Raw genomic sequence first — 23,486 nt, forward strand, 5'->3', positions numbered from 1 at the left:
GTTCCAAGTTTGAAGGGTCTTCCGGCAAAGTGGCCCCTGGTAGGCTCATCCTTTGGTGGGGCCTGGTGGGCTTATCTGGCAGTGGGAGGAGCAGCGGCAGGCTGCTGGATCTAGCCACCACTGTAATTCCCACAAAGCCTTCAGTGTAGCATTGCCCCCAGGCATTGTGGGAAATTGAAATGGCAGCTCAACCCAGCCTTGTTTGGGTCAGGATGTTTTTTGTTTTGTTTTTTAAAGGGCTGGCCAGGCCAACTATTGAAGGCGATTTCTGCCAAGAATGCCAAGTGGTGACACCAGCTGTGAGAGGGCTTTCCCCTCAGCACAGGGTAACTACATCCGGCCAACCTATATACACTTGAGGTCAGGCGAAGGAAGGGCTTTCAGCTCAGTAGACGTGACTTCCAGGCAGGCGTGAGGCACCTCTCAACTTTGGGTAGGGCAGAATTTCTACATCGGAGATGGCGAACCTCCAGCCCTCCTGATGCTGTTGGACTCCAACTCCTGTCAGCCTCAGCCTGCATGGCTAATAGTCAGGGATGATGGGAGTTGTAGTCCAGCAACATCTGGGGATCCACATGTTCCCCATCCCTGCACCTCGCATTGGGCCTGTTCAGATGTGCACGGGGGGTGGGTGGTTAGGGTAACTACGGGAGGGGGTAGCGAATCATCGACAAGCGCGCCTGTCACATGACTGGGAACCATGTGGTGGCACGCGGTCCCCGTAACTGCCCCGCTCCATAGTTACTGTAACTATCCTCCTGCCGCCTCTGGTGATCCCAGCAGGCCTTGTGCCATGAGAACTCGCGCGTCACGATGCCCCGGCGACCTTAGAGGAAGTCTGTGCCAGCTAGAGCATTGCCGGAAGTAGTGGACATGCTAGGCCACATCTCTATCATCGTGGCCTAGAAACCACCCAGGGCCCATTACAACAGGTGTAACAGTAAGCCGGATGGTTACCCGGGGTGGTTCCTGAACCGTGGTTAGTGGGTTTTTCTCGCCCCCCACGACACATTAAGCCACCATGGTTTGTACAAATTCCCTGACCATTGCGGCTTAGCGTGACGTCTGAACAGGCCCGTAACATTGTGGTGGTGGAAAGTGAAATCTCATTGCTATGCTCTGTACTTAATTTCTAAAACAAAGAGGTTCTGGGGCTCAAGCGTTCTCCTTAGCCTCATTCCGTGATTGAGAAGCCCTTCTAACTGCTGGTGCGGCCATCACGGTGATTGGAAGCTGGTCTGACTTTACAAAGATGAGTAAGAAAATATGAATATTTTCAAGTAAATAATAAAAACAGAGTGTGCCGGATTCTGGGGAGACCTGACAGAGAAGCAGTATCGAAAGATTTTTATTGCCCCCAACTCCCCTTACAAATGGGAGAGCAGAAGATCTCCACAACAAGCTTCTGGAGGAAAATTCTGTGTCAGGGACTCATGGAGAGTTCCCAAGGAATGACCAGTGGGTATCTCCCTAAAGCAGGAGTGGGCAAGCTGCGTCCCTTGGCCTAATTCCATGTGGCCCTTGGGCTAATTTCAAAAGCCCTCTGAAAGTGATCAGTTCAGACCCCTGGCAAGAGTGAGCTCCCCCCCCCCCACAGCCTTCTGGCTGGAGAGGAAGGGAGAGAGAGAGAGGAAAGGGGAGTGGCAGAGAGAGAGAGAGAGAAGGAGGTGGCAGAAAGGGAGAGGGAGGGAGAAAAGGGGGTGGCAGAAAGGGAGAGGGAGGGAGAAAAGGGGGTGGCAGAAGGGGAGAGGGAGGGAGAAAAGGGGGTGGCAGAAGGGGAGAGGGAGGGAGAAAAGGGGGTGGCAGAAGGGGAGAGGGAGGGAGAAAAGGGGGTGGCAGAAGAGGAGAGGGAGGGAGAAAAGGGGGTGGCAGAAGGGGAGAGGGAGGGAGAAAAGGGGGTGGCAGAAGGGGAGAGGGAGGGAGAAAAGGGGGTGGCAGAAGGGGAGAGGGGGGAGAAAAGGGGGTGGCAGAAGGGGAGAGGGGGGGAGAAAAGGGGGGTGGCAGAAGGGGAGGAAAAGGTTGTGGCTCTGCTCACTTTGGGTTGTGGCCCTGCTCACCCCTGCTCACCCCTAGCTTCAGCTGGGCCCACCATTGATATGTGGCCCCGGACAGGAAAAAAAGATTCCCTAGGGATCTTCCATTCCTTTTCGAACTTGATATGGAAGCCCTCCCGAAAGGCCCCTCTCCCTTCCCTCAGACTATTATCCTGCCTCATCTCCCCCTCTCTTTCCTACTGCTTTTCAGATCTACCCATCCGCATGGGTGCTGTCATGTATCTCTTGCCTGTGAGGCAACATGTGGCCAGTCAGCATCACAAATGTGTTCTGTCCTTTCTGCTGGGTGGTGCGGATGTTGCCATTATTGGTCAGGTCAAAGCGCACTCTTCGATGTCGTTGTTGTTCATTTAATCACAGGGGCGCATTCCAGTGGTGGGCAGGGCAAAAGTACCCCAAATTAGAAGAGGCATTTCAACCTTTTAGAATGGGAAAATAACATGCAAAAGCAAATGATAGGTGGTTGGGGAAAGGGGCTGGGGTGAGGGGAAGGGGATGTGGCCATTTGGGGAACCTTGGAGGGCTGGATTAGAACCCCAGGAGGGCCAGATTTGGCCCCCGGGCCTGGGGTTCTCCACCCCTGTTCGATATACTAATAGTGAACTCATTCTCTGAGTGTGGATCCTTATGTAGCCAATACATCATCACCTGCACACAAGAGGGAGGTGTCAGCAAACCTGGGGGAACCCCAAGGTTTGCAGAAGTAGAAAAATAGATGTTTAAAAACCCTAGGTGGGGTGCTGGGGGTGACCTGAAAACCAGCCAGTATAGACTGAGCGTGCTCAGTGGGCACAGAATGCTGACAGACTGTCATGGGGGAAAGCAGGAAACCAGGGAGAGAGGGAATAGAGTTTCCTGAAAGGGGGCATGGCTGGCTGGAACCCTGAACAGGAGTGTGTCACACTGCAACCTGTCCTTGTAGGTCCCAGTTGTTATTATTTAACATGTTCCAGGATTAGAGCATGTGGCACTGAAATCAGGTTCTGGGAATGAGCGGTGCTGGCCCCAGGTTTTGGAGCCTCAGTGGGCCCCCTCCCTCTGTGAGACTATCTTCTCACCACCATGGTCACCAACTGCTCTCGCCCTTCCTCCTCTTTCCCATCATTGCTATTGCTTGCTTGCTCGGCAGGGAGAGAGAGCAGCACGCAAGGAGGCCTCGCCTACTTTCATCTGGTGTCTGCTGCTTCTCCTTCTCACCACCACGTTCATCTGGGCCAGAGCGAGAGGTGGGCGAACAAGCAGGTTGCATGGTGCAGAAGAGGAGCAAGTCCAGGGGTATCTTGTCAGATGGCCCCTGCTGGGATATGGGTCCTCAGCAGGTGCTCAGTCATGCCTATCCTTAAAGCCATACTTGGGGAGCCTGGCTGTGCCCAACTCCCTCTTGGAGTGTGCATACAGCAAGTGCCCACTGACATCTGTGTCTATAACGGTCAACAGTGGGATGTTCTCAGTATGATCAAGTTTAATAAGGATTTATTTATGTATTTATTACATTTATATCCTACTCCTTAAGGAACCCAAGGTGGCATACATAATCCTCCTCCTCTCCCATTTTATTCTTATCCTGTGAAGTAGGCTGGGCTGAGAGTCTGTGACTGGCCCAGAGTCACCCAGTGAGCTTCCATGGCTGAGTGGGGATTAGACCCCGGATCTTCCGACTCCCAGCCCAACATTCTAGCCATTACACCACACTGGCTCTCAATCCCTCACAGATTTAGGTATCTGTGTTCTCTCTACTGAGTCAAATGAGTGAACTCTACTGAGTTAATGTAGCACAGTTCTCGTTTTTGTTTTTTAAATACTATTTTAAATTTTTTAAAATAAAATTTAATGCCTAGGCATTCAAAACTCTACTGCACTTAGATGGAATATAGGTTTTGGCCCTGATTGGTTTCAGCTCTTTGGGTCAGCCTTCCCCAAGCTGGGACCCTCCAGATTAGTTGGACTGTTATCTGCTACCTGGCCCTTTTCACAGGAGATGCTGCAGATTAAATCTGGGATCTTCTGCATGCAAAGCAGGTGCACAGCCACTGAGCAATGGCCCCTCCCTAAATCCTTTGATTCCGGACGAGGCTTTTATTGTGCAACAGCCCTGCCTCATTCACGGAATTTGGGGACATCTTCCATTTGCTTCTTCTGCCCTTTTTCTTACCAGGAAACCCGCCCCACACACACACTAAAGATGGAAAGGTGGAATAACAATGCCTTTCTCTGGGTAGCGCTGGGATCCCTCTATCTGGAACAATTTCCAGAGGGGTAGCCATGTTAGTCTATTGCAGCAAAAACAACCAAGCGTCTTGTGGCACCTTAAAGACTTGCACATTTATTCTGGCCTAAGCATTTGGGGACTGTAGTCCACTTCATCAGACGCGTGATGTATTATGGGGAGTTTCAAGGTTTTTACACGGCACGTATGGCGATGGAGGGGGGAAGAAATGTAATCAGTGAGGTCAGAAAGAAATTCCATGTGGAAAGTACTGGTCGCGACTACCACATTATTAACAGCGGTCATCCTGGGCATCCTTTGAACTGAAGATGGGAGGGCTTGAGCTGTGGTGAAAACCGCTGCGGTGTGGCTCCACTCCGGTTTCCCTTAAGGAAGGACCTCTTGCTGTAACTGGCCTCTGCTTTTTTACTTGCCCTCCCCACCTCGAGGGTAAGAACCACTGTGCGGGTGGGGCGGGGTGTAATGGGAGTTCTGCCGGAGGTGCAGCTCCTGGTAGGTGTGCGTGTTTCTCTAAGCAGCCGTTTAATTGCTCTTGCGCGTCACAGTGGCTCGTCTCCAGAATAGGCTACTGTCACCCGAGACCCGCCTCCTTGCTCCTCGCAGCCTATTTTAAGCACTGATTGCTCCGGTGCTATTAATACCGGGCGCGTGGGCTGCGTTCCAGCCCTCACGCCCCCTGCTTGCTGGGCCTTTCGTGCGTACCTTGGAGGAGAACGAATGAGCTTGTCTGTCGGTCTGCAGCGTGTTTCTTAAAAGGATAAATCAGCCTTCTCCAACCTGCCTGGAGGATGCTGGGAGCTGTAGTCCCAATACATCTGGAGGGCACTGGATTGGGGAAAGCTGGGCTAAATGGAGCCCACATTTGGGAGGGCAGGGGACAGGCGGGGCTTACCGTTCTCCAATCATCTTTCTAAAAGCTGGGCAGTGGCATTCCTTTGCAGCGCCTGGGATGTATCCACAGTGGCGGGAATAATAACCTTTTGCAAGTGCAGATGGATGGGTAGGGTCAATGGAGGTCAGAAGGAGATCTGGCAAGAGGTGTGGAAAAGTGCCTGAGCCCCATTCCCTGACAGCAAAAAAACCTATTTGTAGAACCCAGAATGAAGTCTGGTGTAGTGGACCAGGGATATCAAATCCCAACTCAGGCGTCTGAAATTTGCTGGGTGACCTTGAGGTGGTCCCCACCTCTCACCCAAGCCTGCTCCACAGGGTCATCGTGAAGATCACGTGGGTTTAACACACACACATGCACACCCCTGTATGTTGCCCTGAGCTCTATGGTGAAGGGCAGTGTACAAATTTGGTAAACAAATTTGGAGGGTGCAAAAAATCCATCAGGAATACCCACTCACTGGCCCCTTCCCAGGCTGACCCAGATGAGGCATGGGCAGACTGTTTTCAGTACCAGAATTAGAACTCACATGCCCATCTTTTTATACACAAATCTGTACCTATTTTCCAATCTACCACTAATCACGGGGGGGGGGGGGGAATCTACCAGCAGATCCCATTTTACTTTCTGCCGTCCTCTGACCTACATGGTCCACGTTCTAGTGAAACATAGACCTTGAGTCCCACAACTTCCTCTGTCTTAGAGCTGTGCATTAGATTCTTAGTGTTTCCATTTTTCAGATTGGAAAAAAAAAATATTAGATTTATATACTGCCCAACTGCCAAATGTCCTCTCTGAGCAGTCATGAAACTCCCAAATAACAGTAAAATAACAACCAACACAATAATACAGCCAATGAAAATATTGAATGATTAAGATCTTGAAAACATTGTACTAAAAACAAAACTGAGACTGAAGGATGGGGACGTCCCCCAGAGCCACCCAACAAGACTAGGACTGAGCTGGAATTTGATCTATCATCTCCAGGTTTCATTCTGCATTTTGCTTGTTCTGCTTTGCAAACTTTAAGTAGGTAGCAGCAAGAGAAGCAAGAGAAAATCTTGCATCAAATTAAAGTCACCCTGGCCATCATCATCTATATAGCTCCATCAGTTTGCATAGCACTTTACAGAGTAAAAAAGGGCTGGTCCCTGCCCCAAGGAACTTACAGTCTAAAATTTAACACTGGGGAAACAACAGAGCAGGGCAACTGATGGCCCTCCAAATATTTTGGCCTCCCAACTCCCACCATCCCTCACCATTGGTTCTGCTGGCTCGGGCTGATGGGAGCTGAGGCCAAAACATCTGGAGGACCACAAGTTGCTCACCCCTGCAATATAGAAAGGGGAGGGATGGCAGGAAGCTATATGCTGTTGTTTCAGGCACGTGTTCTTAGGTGAAGTTGCAAGCTGAGTTGTGGTGGGACATGGGAACCAAAAGACACGCCAAACAAAGAGATTTCCAAGTACATAAAAAAGCACCCAAACAGATTGAAAGTGCCCAAAGGGAAGAGTGTTGCAGATTTATGGGCAGCCCCCCAAGGTCAAATGTCTATGTGCCTCCTTTTATTCCACTGTGATGCATGGAGGGTGGACAAATTAAAAAGCGTCTTAAGAAGTATTCCCCACCACCAGCACCACCACCCTGCAGATTTTATTTGCTCTCATTGTCGTCACAGCACAGGCTGGCTGACGCACATGATAGCTGCCTGTCTAAGTGACAGCTGAGGGCTCTGCTGTAGAGATCCCGGCCTGCAGCTCTTGCAGGAGAGACCAAGACCCACGTTCCCACTGCCCAAAGGATGGGGGCCCTCTGGCGGAGGATGGGCAGAGAATGCCCTTCGGAGAGGATTCACAGGTGGCTGGAATAGTGTATCTGGCATTAAACATGAAGGCAACTCTGCTTCCCAGCTGGGTCCTCACATCAAATGTCAAATGAGCTCTTTGGCTGGGCATATGACATTCTGCCAAGGGAGAGGCTGTCTCAGAGGATCTGAGAGGTCACAAGTGGACACAGGGAGGCGGCAGCATCTGATACGGAGCTGCAATCCCTTCCCTACTTCAGTTTGCACCTGCATGGCCCTGCTGCTCAAATGGAATTCTCTGCCCATCTGTCTCTCCGCTGCTTTTTCAACCCCACCCCCATTTATCCCAGAAAAAGAATGCAGATGGGGGGTGGGGAAGCAGACAAGAAGCTTGAGCAGGGAAGGTGCACGTCGTGTCCCCCCCCCCCTCGGTCCTCGGTAGCAAATTAATTCCACTCAGGAAGAAATCAGTTCATTGGGACTTTTGAGATTAAGGCCTGGCAAGACTTGGAGCGGTAATCGGTAATCAACGGATGTTAGTTGACCAAGGGAGCAAAGGAATGTCTTGTATTGGGGAGGGGAGGGGAGACCTTTGCTTTGGGGAGGGGGAAAGAAGGTGCCCAGTTTGGCAAATGGATCCATCAGATTGGTTGTGGAAAGAGTAGCTACAGGGCTCTAAAAACTTCGTTCAGAGCAGCAATAGCTTCATTTTTTTTTTTTTTTGGTTATTTGTGCCTTGCTGTCACAAGCGCTAATAAGGGCAGCACAGTTTGGCCTCTGCCATCAACCAGGGGGTCAAGGACCCCTGGGAGGCTGCTCCCACTGCCTTCCAGGAAGAACATCATGGCAAGAGAGAGACCAACCTGGCCCCATCCATCAGCCAGAGCAGCAGCTGTTGCTGCCAAGAGCGAACTTCCTCCCTCCCTGCCAGAAAGGACACATACAAGAACTTTGTGACTAAGAACTAGTGCCTGAGTTTGCTTCTTTCCTCCTCCCTCCCAATCTCTTTTCCTTTTGTGTGGTGTCTTTTAGATTGTAAGTCTGCAGGCACGGGCTGTCATATTACTAATCTTTGTAAGATGCTTTGGGAGCCTTCCCCCCGCCCCCGAAGAACAGGGCAAAAATGCTGCTGCTACTGAAATTTATTTAATTATGATGTGAACCTGCCTTCAACTAAGTCAGAACATTGCTCCATTCAGCCCAGGATTGTTTGCAGTGGCTCGCTCAGGTGGAGGCCTTCCCAACCACACTACCTTCAGTCTTCTTTAACTGGAGTTGCTGGGGATTGAACCTGGGCCTTTCTGCATGCAAAGCATGTCCTCTACCCATGGAGCCGTGGCCACCTCGGTTCACACATCCGTTTTCCATTCATACATGCATCCTCCTTCCAGGATTGCAAGCATGATTTTAATTTTGTTTTACTGTTTGCGCAATTATATCCGTACACCCATACACGCTCCAATGAATTAGATGCAGCATGCCTAGAATAAATGGGGAGAGAACTTTGTAACAGGTTCATGAATTAGCAGGATATAACTTTTGCTGCGAAAGAACCAGAAGAAACTAACCAGGGTGTCTGGTGAATGGGCACCTGGGTGCAGTGGCACACAGTAAGCATTAAAATTAAAAGAAAGGTTCTGGTACTCGCAGTGGGGCAATGGTTGTGAAGTTGACTTTCTAGGGCAAATGGTACTTTCTAGTACCATTTGTTAATTATTTGAAATATTTGCAAATAATTAAATATTTAAGTATTTAATTAAATATTTAATTCTCTTCAGCTTAAAAAATGGATTCTAGAGTGGCTTACAATGATATGACAGCCCTTTCCCTCAGGCTTACAGTCTAAAAAAGCACGACAGAAAAGGCATTGAGATGGAGCAGGGTGGGAACAAACTCTGGTGCTAGTTCTTGGTTACAAAGGTCTTAAAATGATCAACAGGAGTGGAGAAGAGGTCAAGGAGAGGAGGAGCCAAAGGTTGCTGGTGTCGCAGCAGAGCTGACAGTAGCCCAGCCGCCCTTCACTCCCTCTGCCTGATAGAAGAGGTGCTGCCAGGTGACAGTAGATGGAGGGAGGGGTCCAGTGGTGTTGTTTCAGCAGAGCTGATGTCGTGACTGTGAGTGACTGTGACCGCAGCTCACTCTGCTAGAAGCCTGATGGAAAGGATGCTGCCAGGTGATAATTGATGGAGTAGTTGAATGCCCTGAGGCCCTTCACCATCTCTCTGCATCCAGCTTCAGGTTTGCAACAGCACAGGAGTGCTTGCTACAACAACTCCTATCTGCCCCTGCTTAATTTAGGGTATCCAACCCACCTTTTCTTTCAAAGAAATATGATGCAGTAACCAGCAAGCTGTTCCTTTGGTAAACACAGCAAGTGCATATGTGTGTGTGTCTTATGCCACCTTAAAAATAGAGTTGCAGCACAATCCTGAGTACGTCTACTCAGAAGTAAGCCCCACTGAGTTCAATAGGACTTACTCTGAGGTAAATGTGCATAGGATTTCAGCCTGAAAAAGGAGGGTGGAGAAAAGGGAGGGGAAAGGGGATACAGATGAAGGCACTGCAGAAATAGAATGGCAAGATACTGTGGGATGTTTAACCATATTTAAAGATTATAATTCCAGTAGTGATTAGTGCCTGTAAACATATACAGAGTGCCTCTCCTTCAGTCATGCAAAACTGCATTTCAGACCCAATCAAATAATCACAACACTGAATCAGCCAGGTTTTCCATGGGGAAACTCTGCACATGGTGACAGATACTTATTTTAAAATTGTAATTAAAATATATATTTTCCCTTCCTATACCAAAATGGTGCTTACTCCTAAGTAAGTGTGTTCAGCATCAGGGCAGCAGAAGGAAATCCTATTGAATCCCTGTAGTCATGCTAGTGTGACATGATGAGTTAAAGGCACGATCCTATGCATGTTTAGGCAGAAAAAAACACCTACAATGCCTAGAATCCCCTAGCCAGCATGGCTGGCTTGGGCATGCTGAGAGTTGTAGGACTTTTTTCTTGTTAAACATGCCTAGGACTGCACCTGGAGGGTGCAATCCTATGGCCGCTAGTCATTGGCTAGACGGGTATAGGATATGTGGTTTTCCAGGAACCGACCTCGAAGCCTGCACGCCAAGGTTGGTTCCCAGAGAACTGACCTTCCCCCCCCTTCTGCGCTGCCTCACAGGTAGTGCAGAACAGCCCCGCGCTTGGAAGAGGAGCATGGAGCGGCCAAAACGGGGTGTCCCGGGGGTTGTTCCGGGATGGGGAAGGCGGAAATGCCAGTACGACACATCCTATGTGTCGTCTGGCAGCCTCCTCCCCCGCTCTGCCGTCCTGCGACTAGACAGCCGAAATTGGCTATCTAGCCACAAATGCAGGGCAAGAGAAACACGGAGGGAACGATCCCCTCTGTGCTTCTCCTGCCCTGCATTGGATAGGCGGTTGCCTCCGAGTTCGGAGGCGGCCGCCTATCCCCATAGGATTGCGCCCTAAGCAAGTTTAAAATGTGTGGAATCTTAAAAAAAAAAACCCTATTATTGCTCTAGCTTCAGTAATGTAGCAGCTGTGCAGCGTGGAAGGTATACCTGCCGTGTGAAATGATGCATTTTAAGATATAAAGGGGGCTATAAGACTATTGCATCCAGCATCCAAAATTGCTTAACAGCACCATTGTAAGCAAGTACCTGATGGTGCAGAGAGCGGCGCCCAGCCAATTACTACACCTTGCCATTGTAGGCAGTGAAGGTTCTGGCAAGGTGCAGGGCAGGTGCATGGGCTGCTGACACGTTCCATGGCGTGCCAGAGGCCTTCCTTACCTGTTGCTTCTTCCAAGGTGGCCCAGGGTCCCTTACTTGGGTCAGCGGGACAGAAATTGTACTGAAGCAAAAAGGGATGCGAGCAGCAAAGTGTGGACTAGGGGCAAGGTAATATGTGAGTGTGGCTTGGCTTGGCTTGGCTTGCTAGAGTGTGTCTGGATCTCCTTGGCTCTGAAAGCATCTTTCTGGACCGCACCTGCTGGTTGCATGATCCATGAGGCCAGGCTGTGGCGGGTGTGTAGTCCTCCTTGACAGCAGGGGTTTGCACTTGCTAGAGAAAGGCGGACAGAAGTGAAGAAGCAGAGGGAGGCTGCCTTCTTTTGTGTTCAAAAGCCTCAAAGTGTCTTGTGGCATCTTGAAGACTCACCAGTTTATTATAGCAAAATAAGCTTTTGTCACCTGGCCTCAAGTGCCATCACTATCTTGGGCAGGCTTTGCCTCCCCTCCACCCCACTTTGTGTCCCCAGCACAGAAACGTTCTTGACAATTTAGTTATTTAGGGCACAATCCTATGTGTGTTTAGACAGAAAAAAGTCCTACAACTCCCAGCATTCCACAGCAATAAAATACATAAAAACAGTTAAAATATTAAAAGTGATAAAAACGTGAACACAATAAAACAGCAATAAAAACAACAATGAAAGTCAACAATAAAACCAGCAAGAACAACAATGGCAAAGCCAGCAACAACCGCAGTCATATCATATTTTAACTGTTAAGTATTTTATTGCTGTAAGCCGCCTTGGGAGGGCTTCTGCCCTGAAAGGTGGCCAAGAAATGTTTAAAATAAATAGGGTTTTGTTTTAATTTGGATTTTCTTGTTAGCTGCTTTGAGTGTCATTCTTTGGCGGAAAGTGGGGATATAAATTAAATAAGTGACTAAGAATGCAATCCTATGCATGTTTAGACAGAAGAAAGTCCTACAGCTCCCAGCATTGCTTTATTGAGAAGGCCACGGTAAAGTAATATGTTTTCAAGGCTTTCTTAAAAGCCTGCAATGATGGAGCATGGCAGACGTCTGATGGCAACTTGTTCCAAAGGTGTGGGGCCACTGCAGAGAAGGCCCTCTCACGGGTGGGCACCTGAGAACAGCCTCTCTTTCTGATCTTAAAGAGCAGGCAGGCTGATAGTGGTAAAGTTACACTTCAAGTAACTTGGTCCCAGACTGTTGAAGGCTTTAAAGGTCAGAACCAGCCCTTTAAATGGGGCTCAGAACCACACTAGTAACCAGCAGGTGGTGCAGTATAGGCATTATGTGATCAAAATCTTACTTAAATGTTAACATAAAATAAATAAAAAATTCAATTTAATAACATGACAATCAAAGAAATAAACAGTTACTGGCCAATTAGATAATCCGTTCAGCGGCAGACCAGTTTATATGCCAAAGGCCTGCCTGAATACAAACATCTGCCTTCCAAGCAAAGGACAATTGAGGTGGAGCCAACCTAGCCTCTCCCAGCAGAGAGTTCCTGCTCTTGGGATCGGCCACCAAGAAGGCCCTCTCTCGCATCCTTACCAGGCACACCTCCGATGGCAGCAGTACCAAGAGAATTTTCTTGTTTATGTCAGAGCTGAGCCCTGGCAGAGAGGTAAGCGAGAAACAAGACCCTAGTGAGGCCTGTCCTAAACTAAGGCTTGCCTAGCTGGTGCTGGTATGGCTGGGCAGTCTTGCAGCCTGCTTTATTGGGAGTACATTCTCCTTCCTGGCTTGGAGTTCTAATTTTATCTTTTGTTTCCTCCCCCCACCCTACTTCATGCCAAAACACCTGTTCGGTTTCCAAAGGCAGGAAAAGCTATTCCTCTTGCACAGACTTCCTGATGACGTCCACATCTGGCCCTTCAGCTGTGCCTGATGGTGAGGAAGTATATTGGGGGGGTGGGAGTATGTGTCTCTGTCGAGGAAGCGGTTGAGTCAGTTTCTGATCGACCTCTTCCCCCGCTGTGTCCATCTGCTTACCACATCAAGGAGAGAAAAGTTGGGCCTTTCACAAATGCGACACTATGTGGGGCCTGGACGGCATTCTGCCTTCTCTCCAAGAGAGTCAAAGTTATTCCTAGCTGCTGGTTGCACTGGGAAATCATTAAAATGAGAAGCGCTTTATATGGTGGCCGTTATTACACGCTGCTGGCTGGGGATGGTGGGAATTGTAGCCCAACACATCTGGAAGGTGCCAGGCTGGGTAAGGCTGGAGTAGAGTATCTTTGGCTGGTGCCAGTCCAGCCTTTCTCCCGTTTTGATAAATGAATTGCTTTGGAAAAGCTGTAAGCCGTTGAGTTCGCAGTCATCTCTGGGCCCATGGGAAGCACACAGGGATCGGCAGGGCTGGTTGTCTGCTGTGATTGCTCGGAAGCACAAGAAAAGGACAGAATCAGCTGTCAGGCACAGGATTGAGTTTCCTATCAGTCTCGCCCCTTGTTACCAAAATATAAAACTAAAAGGCTAGTTTTTAGCCCTCCTGGCTGCCAGGATAGGATTGAGATAGTGTGAGCAATTGTGTGCTGAAGTGTCATGGAATAAGGCTTGCAGAGTGAGGCTTTAGTTCTCTCCAAGCTTCTTGCCTCTGCCGGTGTCGCAGCAAACCGGAATCAACTTTGCAAAATAAGAGATTATGCAAACGGTTTCAAATTGCATAATTTATGTGGGTTGCAGGATCCAGCTTTCTATATGGGTTGCAGGTTCCAGCAGAACTGGGAGGGCCTAGTGGCACAACATGTGTTTTTTAAGTGTAGAGAACCCAAAGCTGTAAGTGGAAGGTATGGCATGTTTGTTTGTTTAGATCAGGGGTGCAGAACACCTTTCAGTCCAAGGGCCAATTTGCATTTTGGAGAAGCTTCCAAGGGACGCATCCCAATGGTGGGCGGGGCTGAAGGCAAAAGGGGTGGGACTAAAAAATACCAGGATATTGTAATTTACAGCCCTTACTGCCAGCAACTAAAGCCTTTGGAAAGGCATTTCAACCTTTCTGAACAGGGGGAAAAAACTGCACAAAAGCTGGAAAACCACCCAATACTTGGTGGTCAGGGGAGCGGGGGCGGGGCCTTCTGAGGAACCCCAGAGGACTGCATTTGGCCCCGGAGCCTGGGGTTCTGCACCCCTAATTTAGATATTTATACATTGCCCTGGGCAGTGAGCAATATATATAACGAAAAATAACGACAACATGCAATAAAAATCAATAAAATTCCATTATAAAACAGCATTGAAGGGTAGTAAAAAAAAATGCAGTGCCATAGACTAACAAACTTGACATGCCTGGGCAAAGAGAAAGGGTTTGAAAAGTTTTAAAGGGTGTCTTCAAGGGCAGCCCCACTTACAACGCCTTACAGTAGTCCAGTTGGGAGGCTTAGCCCAAACCGAAATCTTGCTTCTTACTGCAGATGTATGAGGTACTGTTTGTTTGCTTGTTTGTTGCAGAATGCAGACTGTTGCGGCATGGCACCTGAGGGGAAGGAAGAAAGGAGGCATTTAGCTGGGGTAGGAGCAGTAAAGGGACTCATTGGGTGGGGTCAGAGGACTGTGCCTGGAACAGGAGGAGCCGTTTCTCCAGTGCTTGGCCGGCTCCCCGCCTCCCGCCTCTAGTTTCTGTCGAAACCCTCCGCATCTCCTACCTGTGAGTTTTCATAACCTTGTGAGAGATGAAGTCAAACGGAGACCTTGAATTCTGGGGATGTTCTGACACTCTGTAACTCACTGCTCCTCAATGCAGGCTCCTGCCTGAATGTTAAATGCTTTGGAGGTGCAATCCGCTGGAATGTTCTTCCATACAAGCCCAATTGAACTGAATGTGCTGCTTTCCTGGTGGATCGTGCCGCCCTCTCATTAGGCCACCATCTAAAGCAACCTTCCCCAACCTGGTGCCCTTCAGGTGTGTAGGACTGCAACTCCCACCATCCCCCAGCTAGCATGGCGGACTGGAGCATGCTGGGAGTTGTAGTCCAACACATCTGAAGGTCAGCAGGTTGGGGAAGGCTGGTCTAAAGTGTCTCTCTTTCTCCTCTCATACTCCGTTGCATTTCCAAACGGCTTGAGATCTTTGCTGGCCTTTCTGTTTTGCCTGACAGGGGATCCTGCGCCATCTTGCATGCTCATACATGGGTGGAACGTAAGGGTCGTCCTGTGGAATCAGACCAAATTTCCATCATCCAGCCCAGCAGTCTATTTCTGCTAACATGAGTCAAGCAGACGCCCTTGGGGATGACAGCCAATGCTTGTTTGTCCCCAGCCTCTGCTCCTTGGAGGTCCGCCGCTTCTCAGCTTGGAGATTCTGTACAGGTGCGGCTCCTAGCCATCAGTGCACCTGTACTCCATAAACTTACCATTTAAAATGTCAACCTTTGCAGTGCTTGCCTAATTGGTCAGATTTGCCATAAGGCCAATTCTCTTTTAGTGTAAGGTAAGGGCAAGTGTGTGAGCCCGGGTCTTGGTGCAGACCTTTCTGCTGCTATGGCTTACAGGGGTAAGCAACCTGGCATCCTTCAGATGTTTTGGACTACAAATCCCATATGCCCCAGCCCGCATGGCCAGTGGCCAGGGATTCTGGGAGCTATAGTCCAAAATATCTGGAGGGGCACTAGGTTGCTTACCTGAATAATTACCTGCTTACCTGAGCAGGGGCTTGGACTCGATGGCCTTGTAGGCCCCTTCCAACCCTACTATTCTATTCTATGATTCTATGAATATTCCTTTGTCATAGGGAGCAGCCTTAAAACCGAATTGGACCATTGGTCCAGGTAGCTCAGGATCGTCTGCACAGGGACTGCCAGCGGCTCTCTCAGGCTTCAGACAGGAGTCTTTTCCCAGCCTTACCTGAGGCTCCGTGGGATTGAGCCTGCAAACTTTTGCGTGCAAAGCCAGTGGTCTACCACTGCAAAGGGACCCCAGTGCTTCAGTCGTTACGAAGCTGTCCTGTGCCAGGTCAGACTACACATCCATCTAACTTAGTAATGAGGAGCCACCGCAGGGGGATTTCCCCGCGGGGCTTCTTGTCATGGTAGCGGCTGCCATTTTGAATATTCAAGCTGTGGCGCGGGTGCGCCGGAGCTTGTCATGACGTGTGAACCTGGCAAGGGTGGGCTGTTGGTGTGCTAGACAAGCCACCTAGAACCCGTGGGCTGTCTCAGGGTTGTGGGTGGGTGGTCGCATGCCCCGACAACCCACCCTCACTGGGTTCTCATGTAACGAAAGGCTACGGCGTGTCCCTGCCATGGCTTGAATATTCAGAATGGATGCCCCTGCCGTGATGAGAAGCCCTGCGGGGAAATTCCCCCACGGTGGCTTCTCGTGATGTACGAACCAGGCCGCTGTGTTGTTTGTTTTGACTGGCAGTGACTTTCCAGAGTCTCAGACGGATTTCTTTCCCATCACTTGCTGCCTGATCCATGTTTTAAAACTGGAGGTGCCAAGGACTGAACCCAGACCCAGATGTGAGGATTGGTTGTAGTTTCCGACTAGGGAATAATATGTGTTCTGTGCATGGCTGGAGAGAGCCCCGGTCTTTATTACGACTTCATGTGTTCCATGGATGAACCCCCAACAACGAGAACTGCTTCTGCCATTTTAAGATCTAGTGGATCCATCTACGTGTTCAGTTCCCAAATTAGGGCAGAAACTTTGGTCCACACCGGTCCGAAGTCAGCATCCATCTCTTTCTCCTCCCCAACCCACAGGGCCCAAAATCAGTGCGTTGGAATTAACTTATCCCCCCCACACCCCACTCCACCATCCCACTCCCTTGATCTGTGTCAGTTTAGGAACCAACAATTGCCCCTCCTCCCTTTGGTAACCTTAGAGATGGTACATTATGCAAGGATGACGGCTGACTCATCTCCACCCCCTCTCTGTCACTTCTGGTACCACCCTCCCTGCCTTTTCTGGGATATGGGATCCATTCGCACCTCCGGATGGCCTGGCAAAGTGAAAAGCGTCTTCAACCAGCCTTCCAGCCAACATAGCACTGATTTCCAGCTGCGGGGCAAGGAGAGGTCCCAGCTACGTCCTGTTCTGTCCTTTCCTGTGAATGCCACTCCTGCCAGCTCAAGGCGTTTTCTGTGAATCTTACCTGGGGAATGAGACACAAGGAAGGGGAGCAGAGTTTTGTACTCATGACCCAAAACTTTCAGCTTCCGAGATCAGAGCTGGAACCACTTCTCTTTGTCATTTTTAAAGATTTTATTAGTTTTCCAAAACAAGATTAAACAAACCAACAAAAAGAAAAGAAAAAATAGATTAAAATTAATGCATTGAATTTCAATCTAAATATTGACAGAGGGTAGTACATTTAACATATATGTATATTTTCCTCCTTTACTTTACAGACCAAGATATAGGTAGAATCCATAGGATGCTTGGAGGCTTCTTTGTAATTCTTCACTATATCGGATTATGTTTAAGGAACAATCCTATGCATGTTTAGACAGAAAAAAGTCCTACAACTCCCGGCATTCCCCAGCTGGCTGGGGAATGCTGGGAGTTGTAGGACTTTTTTCTGTCTAAGCATGCATAGGATTGCACCCTTAGTCTCTTTTCTGTACTCTGAGGAAAGGCTTTGACAAATACTGCTGTGAATGTCCCTGATTGGTATATAAAATAAAATACTGCCATATTTTATACAAGTCAGATGCAGGACTTCTAAGACTGAAATCTTGGTAGATGGAACTATGACAGAAAAACTGATGTGCCAACTGAAAATACCCTGGAATCACTTCTCTGAATCATGGCTCTGTATCCAGTTGCTGACAAGATTGCCTCTGATCATGTGCAGAGTTCTTTTCTCTACTTGCAGATACCTCTGCCTCCAACACACCCGGTACTAAAAGGAAGGGGTTCTGCTTTCCCTGATCCTCCAGGCCTCTTTTGCCTCCAAGTTGGCAATTGCAGGCCAGGGGAGGGGGGCAGGTGGTACTACAGGGGGTCTTCAATCCTAGCCCTTAGCCAATGATGTAATGAAGCCATCACTGCCACTTGTTTATTAACAGGGATAATGCTAATAATCCCCCCCCTCAAATTTCCTGCCACTCCTGAGCATATCTGTAATTCTCACAGCAGCTGGGGAGGCAATGAATTTTCCCAGCAATAATATATTTTTGTGACCTGTCCCTGTTGTAATGCGAAATGTTTAGGGGTGGTTTGCTCTTGAATAGGTCCTTAAAACCCATCACCTTTGCAAAAGAGCTGCTCCTGGTGGAGATTAAAAGTGCTAGAACAAATTTGTTGATATGGATCAACGCAGCTGCCTGAACGTTTGGATTCTTCTTGGGGGTGTGGCTATGGGGCTGTCATGATGAACGCCTGCAGTTGAGAATGTACCGCGACACCACAGCCCTTAGCCTACAAGGCATGTCTTCACATTCATCGAGGGATGGGGGGATGCTGGAAGTGGTGCTGGAATGGAACAGGCCCTCTCGTGGCAACCCAAGGTCAGGGCACAGGCCAGCTCGGAGCTTCTGGTGTTTGGATTAGACTCAATGAGTTTGGCTCTGACAGCTGGCTCCAAGGCTGCCCAGTGAGTTCCATTGGTGGGCTGGGATTTGAACCTGGCTCTCCCTGTTTCTAATCCACATTTCTAACTGCTACACCATGCTAGGCTCATCCAGGGGTGCCCTGTTCAGCTGAGGAGCAGAAGGGTCAAAGGTGGGGGGGGTGAGGGAGGCATAAGGCTGGATCCTCCAGAAGAAGCGCCCCCTCCCCCCCGCCCCGAGGTAAGTAGAGGTGTCCACATCAGGCACCAATTTTGTGTCATTGAAGGCAGCAGGACAGGGCCTGGACAGATCTGACCTGTGGGTCGCAGTCCATCCGGGAGTCAGTTAACTTTCCAGCAGAAGATGTCTTTCCTGTCTCCAGAGGCACAGTTCCGCTCCCTGCAAGCTTCATCCGCCCATGCCTATCTCAGGGCCCCCGAAAGGGCCTCATTGCTTTCCCAAGCCCAGCAGAGAGCAGTGGCATCTAAAGGAGCCAGCCGGCCTTTCAGGCCCACTAATATCCCTGATGCCTGGCTGCCAGCAGTGTAAACAGACCGGACACTTCCTTGGCTCATTGCAGATACAGTGGCTTGGGAAAAGGAGAGAGGGTGGCAATCTTTTAAAAGAATACCGGCGTCCCTTCTAGTGCCCCTCAGTGCTGAGTCCCAGGCAGGTTCTCCTGTTGATGAACTACCCACCCAGCACCACCTTTTCTGCTGTCTCCCAGCCATGAGTTTATCTGCTTCCATTGTGCCCAGGAAGGGGAGGGCGACATGGTTGCTTGGGTGGCAGCCAGCTTTGTCCTTTTACTTGTTGATTATAGCCAAAGTCTGTGAGTGTGAGTGAGTGAGAGAGAGAGAGAGAGAGAGAGAGAAATGGGAAAGTATCATTCCTATAGCACTTCTAATTTGCCAAGTCCTTCACGTGTTTCATTGTGTCTGGCCTTCACATCAATCCTATGAGGTGTATATCGCTTACTGTCCCCATTCTACAGGTGATGAAGCTGAGAGAGAATGCTGAGGCTAAGAGAGAGGGTCAGGGCAAAGGAGCCATGAAATCAGGCCTCACAGATCCAAGGCCGAATCTCTACCAGCTTTGCCACGTAGTCCCTTAGCCACCTGTTCTGTGCCTACAATCAAGATGGTAAAAGGGCAAGTTCATTGTGGGGAAATGGAGATCTCGATCTTGTGTTTAAAGACTGGAAATTTAAAAACCAGGAAGGGATGCTGGGTGGGACTACCGATTAATGCAGGATACAAAGGTGTGACCATATGTAGCTGGTATTAAAGCCACGATTCTCACACTGTGAGGAAGGCCCATCTTCAAAGGCATGGGACTCCTGGAAAGGAGCACAGCATTTCTGGGATGGATAGATGGGGCCTTCCTCCCTTCACCAGGCAGGATATAGGTAGGTTGAATGCCTCTGGCAAAGGATTCCGGTTGCACTGGTTGTGGATGAATGCCCCCCCCCCATCACCCCATTATCCCAACTTTGATTTGGGAATAGCTACAGTTTTTGTTCCAAAGCTAGTTCCCTGTGTGTAGTTTTTGGGAAGGGGCAGAGCTGTTTATTCCAGAGAGGTACATCTTAAGTTTCTGGCAGGAATAACAACAGAGTGGCTTGTGGTACCTCAAAGGCAAACAGATTTATTGTGGCATAAACGTTTGTGGAATTTTAGTCTCTAAGTGCCACAAGACTCTTGGTTGTATGTTCTGCTGCTAGTGTTTGGATTAGTGGCCCTCAGCTACAGATGCTTGCAAATGCCAGCAGGCTGCACACCATGCTTTTGCGTGGTCGGCTGCGGGTAGGGATGAGTGAGAAATTTGTTGGGATTGCACTTTCATGTGAACTTACCAGATTCGCACTTCCCAAACCTACGCATGAATTACAGTGCAGTGAAATGGCGATGTTTGCACTTCCTCAAATTTTGTGATGCAGTTCACAGATCAAAATACGTACTCACATTTATACAAAAGGGGAAGTGTTCACAAAATTTCATTATATAAGGAGAAATCACTTGCACAAAAAGGCACACCTTTAGAAAAGTACAAACAAGCCTGTATATTTGGAAAAGTGCATACACAAGAGCATAGGTTTAGATCAGATTAATTTAGATAGATTTAGATTTAGACCTTTCCCAACCTGGTGCCCTCCAGATGTGTTGGACTAGAACTCCCATAATCCTCAGCCAGTAGATAAACGCATATGAAAATGCGTGCAAACGTTTGTGCGGACTTCAGAAACATTCACAAAGTAATGTGGAAACAGGATGGTGCAAAGTTAATGTAGGACAAATGGGAAATAGAGTGGAATTGAACTTCACAGATTCTTCTGTCCCTGGCTGTGGGACAAATAGTTGGTCCTGGTGTGGAGGCCTAAAGGCAGGATAAGTTTAGAAGAGGAAAGGCAAGCTCAAAAATTTTGAGAAATTGCACTGAAGGAATACAATAGAGCATGAGGTTGCTGAAGTGGAGTTCCTTGGCAGATTTGACACCATTACTTTGAGCTTGAATGGTGACTTAGATTGGTCGTCGAGACAAAACATTGCCATCTTTTCAGCACCAGGTTAAAACTGCCCTCTTCTCTCAGGCATTTGGCAGCATATAAGGAGTCTCTTTGTTTGTCTCTGGCTGATCATTTGAAATTGTTTTTGATATGTTGTTGTTGTGTGAGCTATTTGTTCTATGTCATTACATGAATTATTTAATACTTTCTATAAGGTATTTTTTTTAAAAAAAAAAATTAAATTGTGAACTGCCAAGAGAGCTTCAGCTATGGGGCAGTATAGAAATCTAATAAATGAAAAGAAATGGTAAAGATCTCACAGGGGATGTTCATGCAAACTTAGCACTAGCCTACAAGGCTTGATTGTGCATTGAGCCCATCTGTATCTGTGGGTTTTGCCACCCTTGGTGATTACATCTCATTCACTGTAATCGACTGACATGTGCACATTATCTTTTAGTCGCAGTTTGCAAAACAGTTCCCACGCACATGCGCGTACACAAACACACACACACACACACACTGGACTTGGAGCAGCTTGGAAAAGTGTTTTTTTGCGAATGCTAAAACAACCTTAGCCTGATTCCATGCTAATTGTACGTTAGGTAGTCCCCACACAATTTTATCTGTCCATCTGTTTAGCTCAGCCTTCCTGAACCTGGGTTACAGCTCCTAGCATGGCCCAGTCAGCCATATGTTCTCATGCTTTCCAACACATCTGGAGGACACTGTATTTATATTTCACCTTTCCTTTTCAAAAGAAACCACCCAGAGAGCTTCAGCTATTGGGCAGTATAGAAATGCAATAAATAAAGAAATGGCGAACAAAAGGAATACAAATGAAACAATGGGGTCTTGCAGCCTTATGCAGGGTTACAAGTCCCACCATGTTCACCAGGGCTAATGCCCAGGATTGCAGCTGCTGCTGGGGCTGTGCCGGGAGCATATTTTAATATTTTAAAAAGTAAAATTGACAAGATTTCCTCCATCTCCTAAGGAGTTCAGCTCCTGTTTCAAGGCCCACCCTTCAAAAGCAAAATTGACAAGAAGGTTGTCAGTGTTATCCTCTGCAGGAATGAGATGTAATTGTTTTGCCTTGAGACTATCCCTGTTCAGCTAAGGCGAAGTCCCTTCTCACTCTCTGAGATCCTAACCATTGTGTACTTTGCTTCTTCCTGGGCCCCCAAAATATGCATTATCTTGTGTCTTTTTCTGTTGTTTCTTTGCCATGTTTATTATGAGGGGCCTCTCCAGGGCTTAGTTCTGGAAACCCTTTTCAGAGGCTGAGCTCAACCCTAGAACATATAAAGTAAACCAAGTAACAGCATGAAGAGAAGTCATTGTTTGATTCAAATATGCTTTTTTAAATTAAAATATGCTACCCTACTTTTTTTTAAATGTTCAGAATCCCTTACAAATGAATCATAATTACGCTATTATAATACAGTAGCACTAACCATGCATTTACCAATACAGTAACACACTACCTGATTTGGGGGTGACATAGAGAGGAGTTTCTGGGCCAAAGAACATGACTTGTGCAGCACAATCCTGTACATATTTACTTAGAACTAAATTGTGTAAGGGGCCGCAGTGGCTTAGTGGTTAAGACGCTGAACTGCAGACTGGACAGCAGTTCGAGACCCGAGTGCTGCGTGACGGAGTGAGCTCCCATCTTCAGTCCCAGTTCCTGCCAACCTAGCAGTTCGAAAGCAAGAAATTGCAAGTAGATAAATAGGTACCGCTTTGGCGGGAAAGGTAACAGCGTTCCATGCACCTCGCTGTTCAGTCACGCCGGCCACATGACCACGGAAGCGTCTTCGGACAGCGCTGGCTCTTTGGCTTAGAAATGGAGATGAGCACCACACCCTAGAGTCGGACACAACTGGTTGGGGACACCTTTACCTTTTTTTTTAAATTGTGTAAAGTTCAACAGTAAGATTGCAGCCTCAATGGATATTTAGCTCTGGTGCCTCCTCTTTAAGAAAGTAACCATGGGGAATGACCGATTTATGTATTTATTTATTACTTTTATATCCTGCCTTCTTTCCTCCTTAAGGAACCCAAGGCGGCATACATAATCCTCCTCCTCTCCATTTAAGCTTCACAACAACCCTGTGAGGTGGGTTGGGCTGCGAGTCTGTGACTGGCCCAAAGTCACCCAGTGAGCTTCCATGGCCAAGGGAGGACTAGAACCCGGATCTCCTGGCTCCCAGTCCAGCACTCTCACCACTACACCACACTGGCCTTCCATTTTTCTTCTCCTGTTCAGTTTCTGCATAATTATAGGGAGTGAGAAAGGAGTTAAAGAGGAACTGGCTGAGGCCTGCAGAGTGGTGAGTGTGAATTAGGCAAGTATCGTAATAGGACAGCCTTCCTAAACTTGGTGCCCTCCCAGCATGCTGGATTTAGGGCTTAATTTAAAATTTTTCCTGCAGCTCCAATTAGTAAAATGTATCTATTTCCAACATGTTTGCTCTCCCCTCTTCCCTGTTCTGTGCTAGTCTTCTCTCTACCCTATCCCACCTCCCACCCCACAACTTGGCCTTCCAGCTGAACCATCAGGAAGTGTGGAGTGGGGGTGGTGGGGTAGGAAACAACAGAATGGTCGGATGTAGCTACATTTAGCAGTTGTGGGCGCTGAGTTCCTGGAACCAGTTCAGTCTTATCTGGCCCTTGTACCTTGGGGGGTGGCGGTGGGCTACATTTTAAGAGTTCAGGTCAA

At 48.4% G+C, this 23,486-nt stretch overlaps 1 protein-coding gene across 3 annotated transcripts in view; it reads left to right on the forward strand.

The window, feature by feature from the left end:
- Positions 1-23,486, forward strand: part of LOC146341073 (inactive phospholipase C-like protein 2) — a 49,942-nt gene that overhangs the window by 3,927 nt on the left and 22,529 nt on the right. Inside the window, exon 1 of one of the 3 annotated variants that reach the window (XM_084804688.1) lies at positions 22,868-23,097. The exons of 1 other annotated variant lie outside the window; for it this stretch is intronic. In XM_084804688.1, the coding sequence (XP_084660814.1) occupies positions 22,936-23,097 (162 nt within the window). In that variant the 5' untranslated portion in view covers positions 22,868-22,935. Of the gene's footprint in view, positions 1-22,867; positions 23,113-23,486 lie in introns of those variants that run through there. One more of the 3 variants, XM_084804690.1, reaches the window with a different exon arrangement.

Source organism: Heloderma suspectum, chromosome 6, assembly GCF_057233095.1.
Source record: "Heloderma suspectum isolate Gila_16-S chromosome 6, 16-S_ref, whole genome shotgun sequence".
In the NCBI taxonomy this organism is placed as follows: Eukaryota; Metazoa; Chordata; class Lepidosauria; order Squamata; family Helodermatidae; genus Heloderma; species Heloderma suspectum.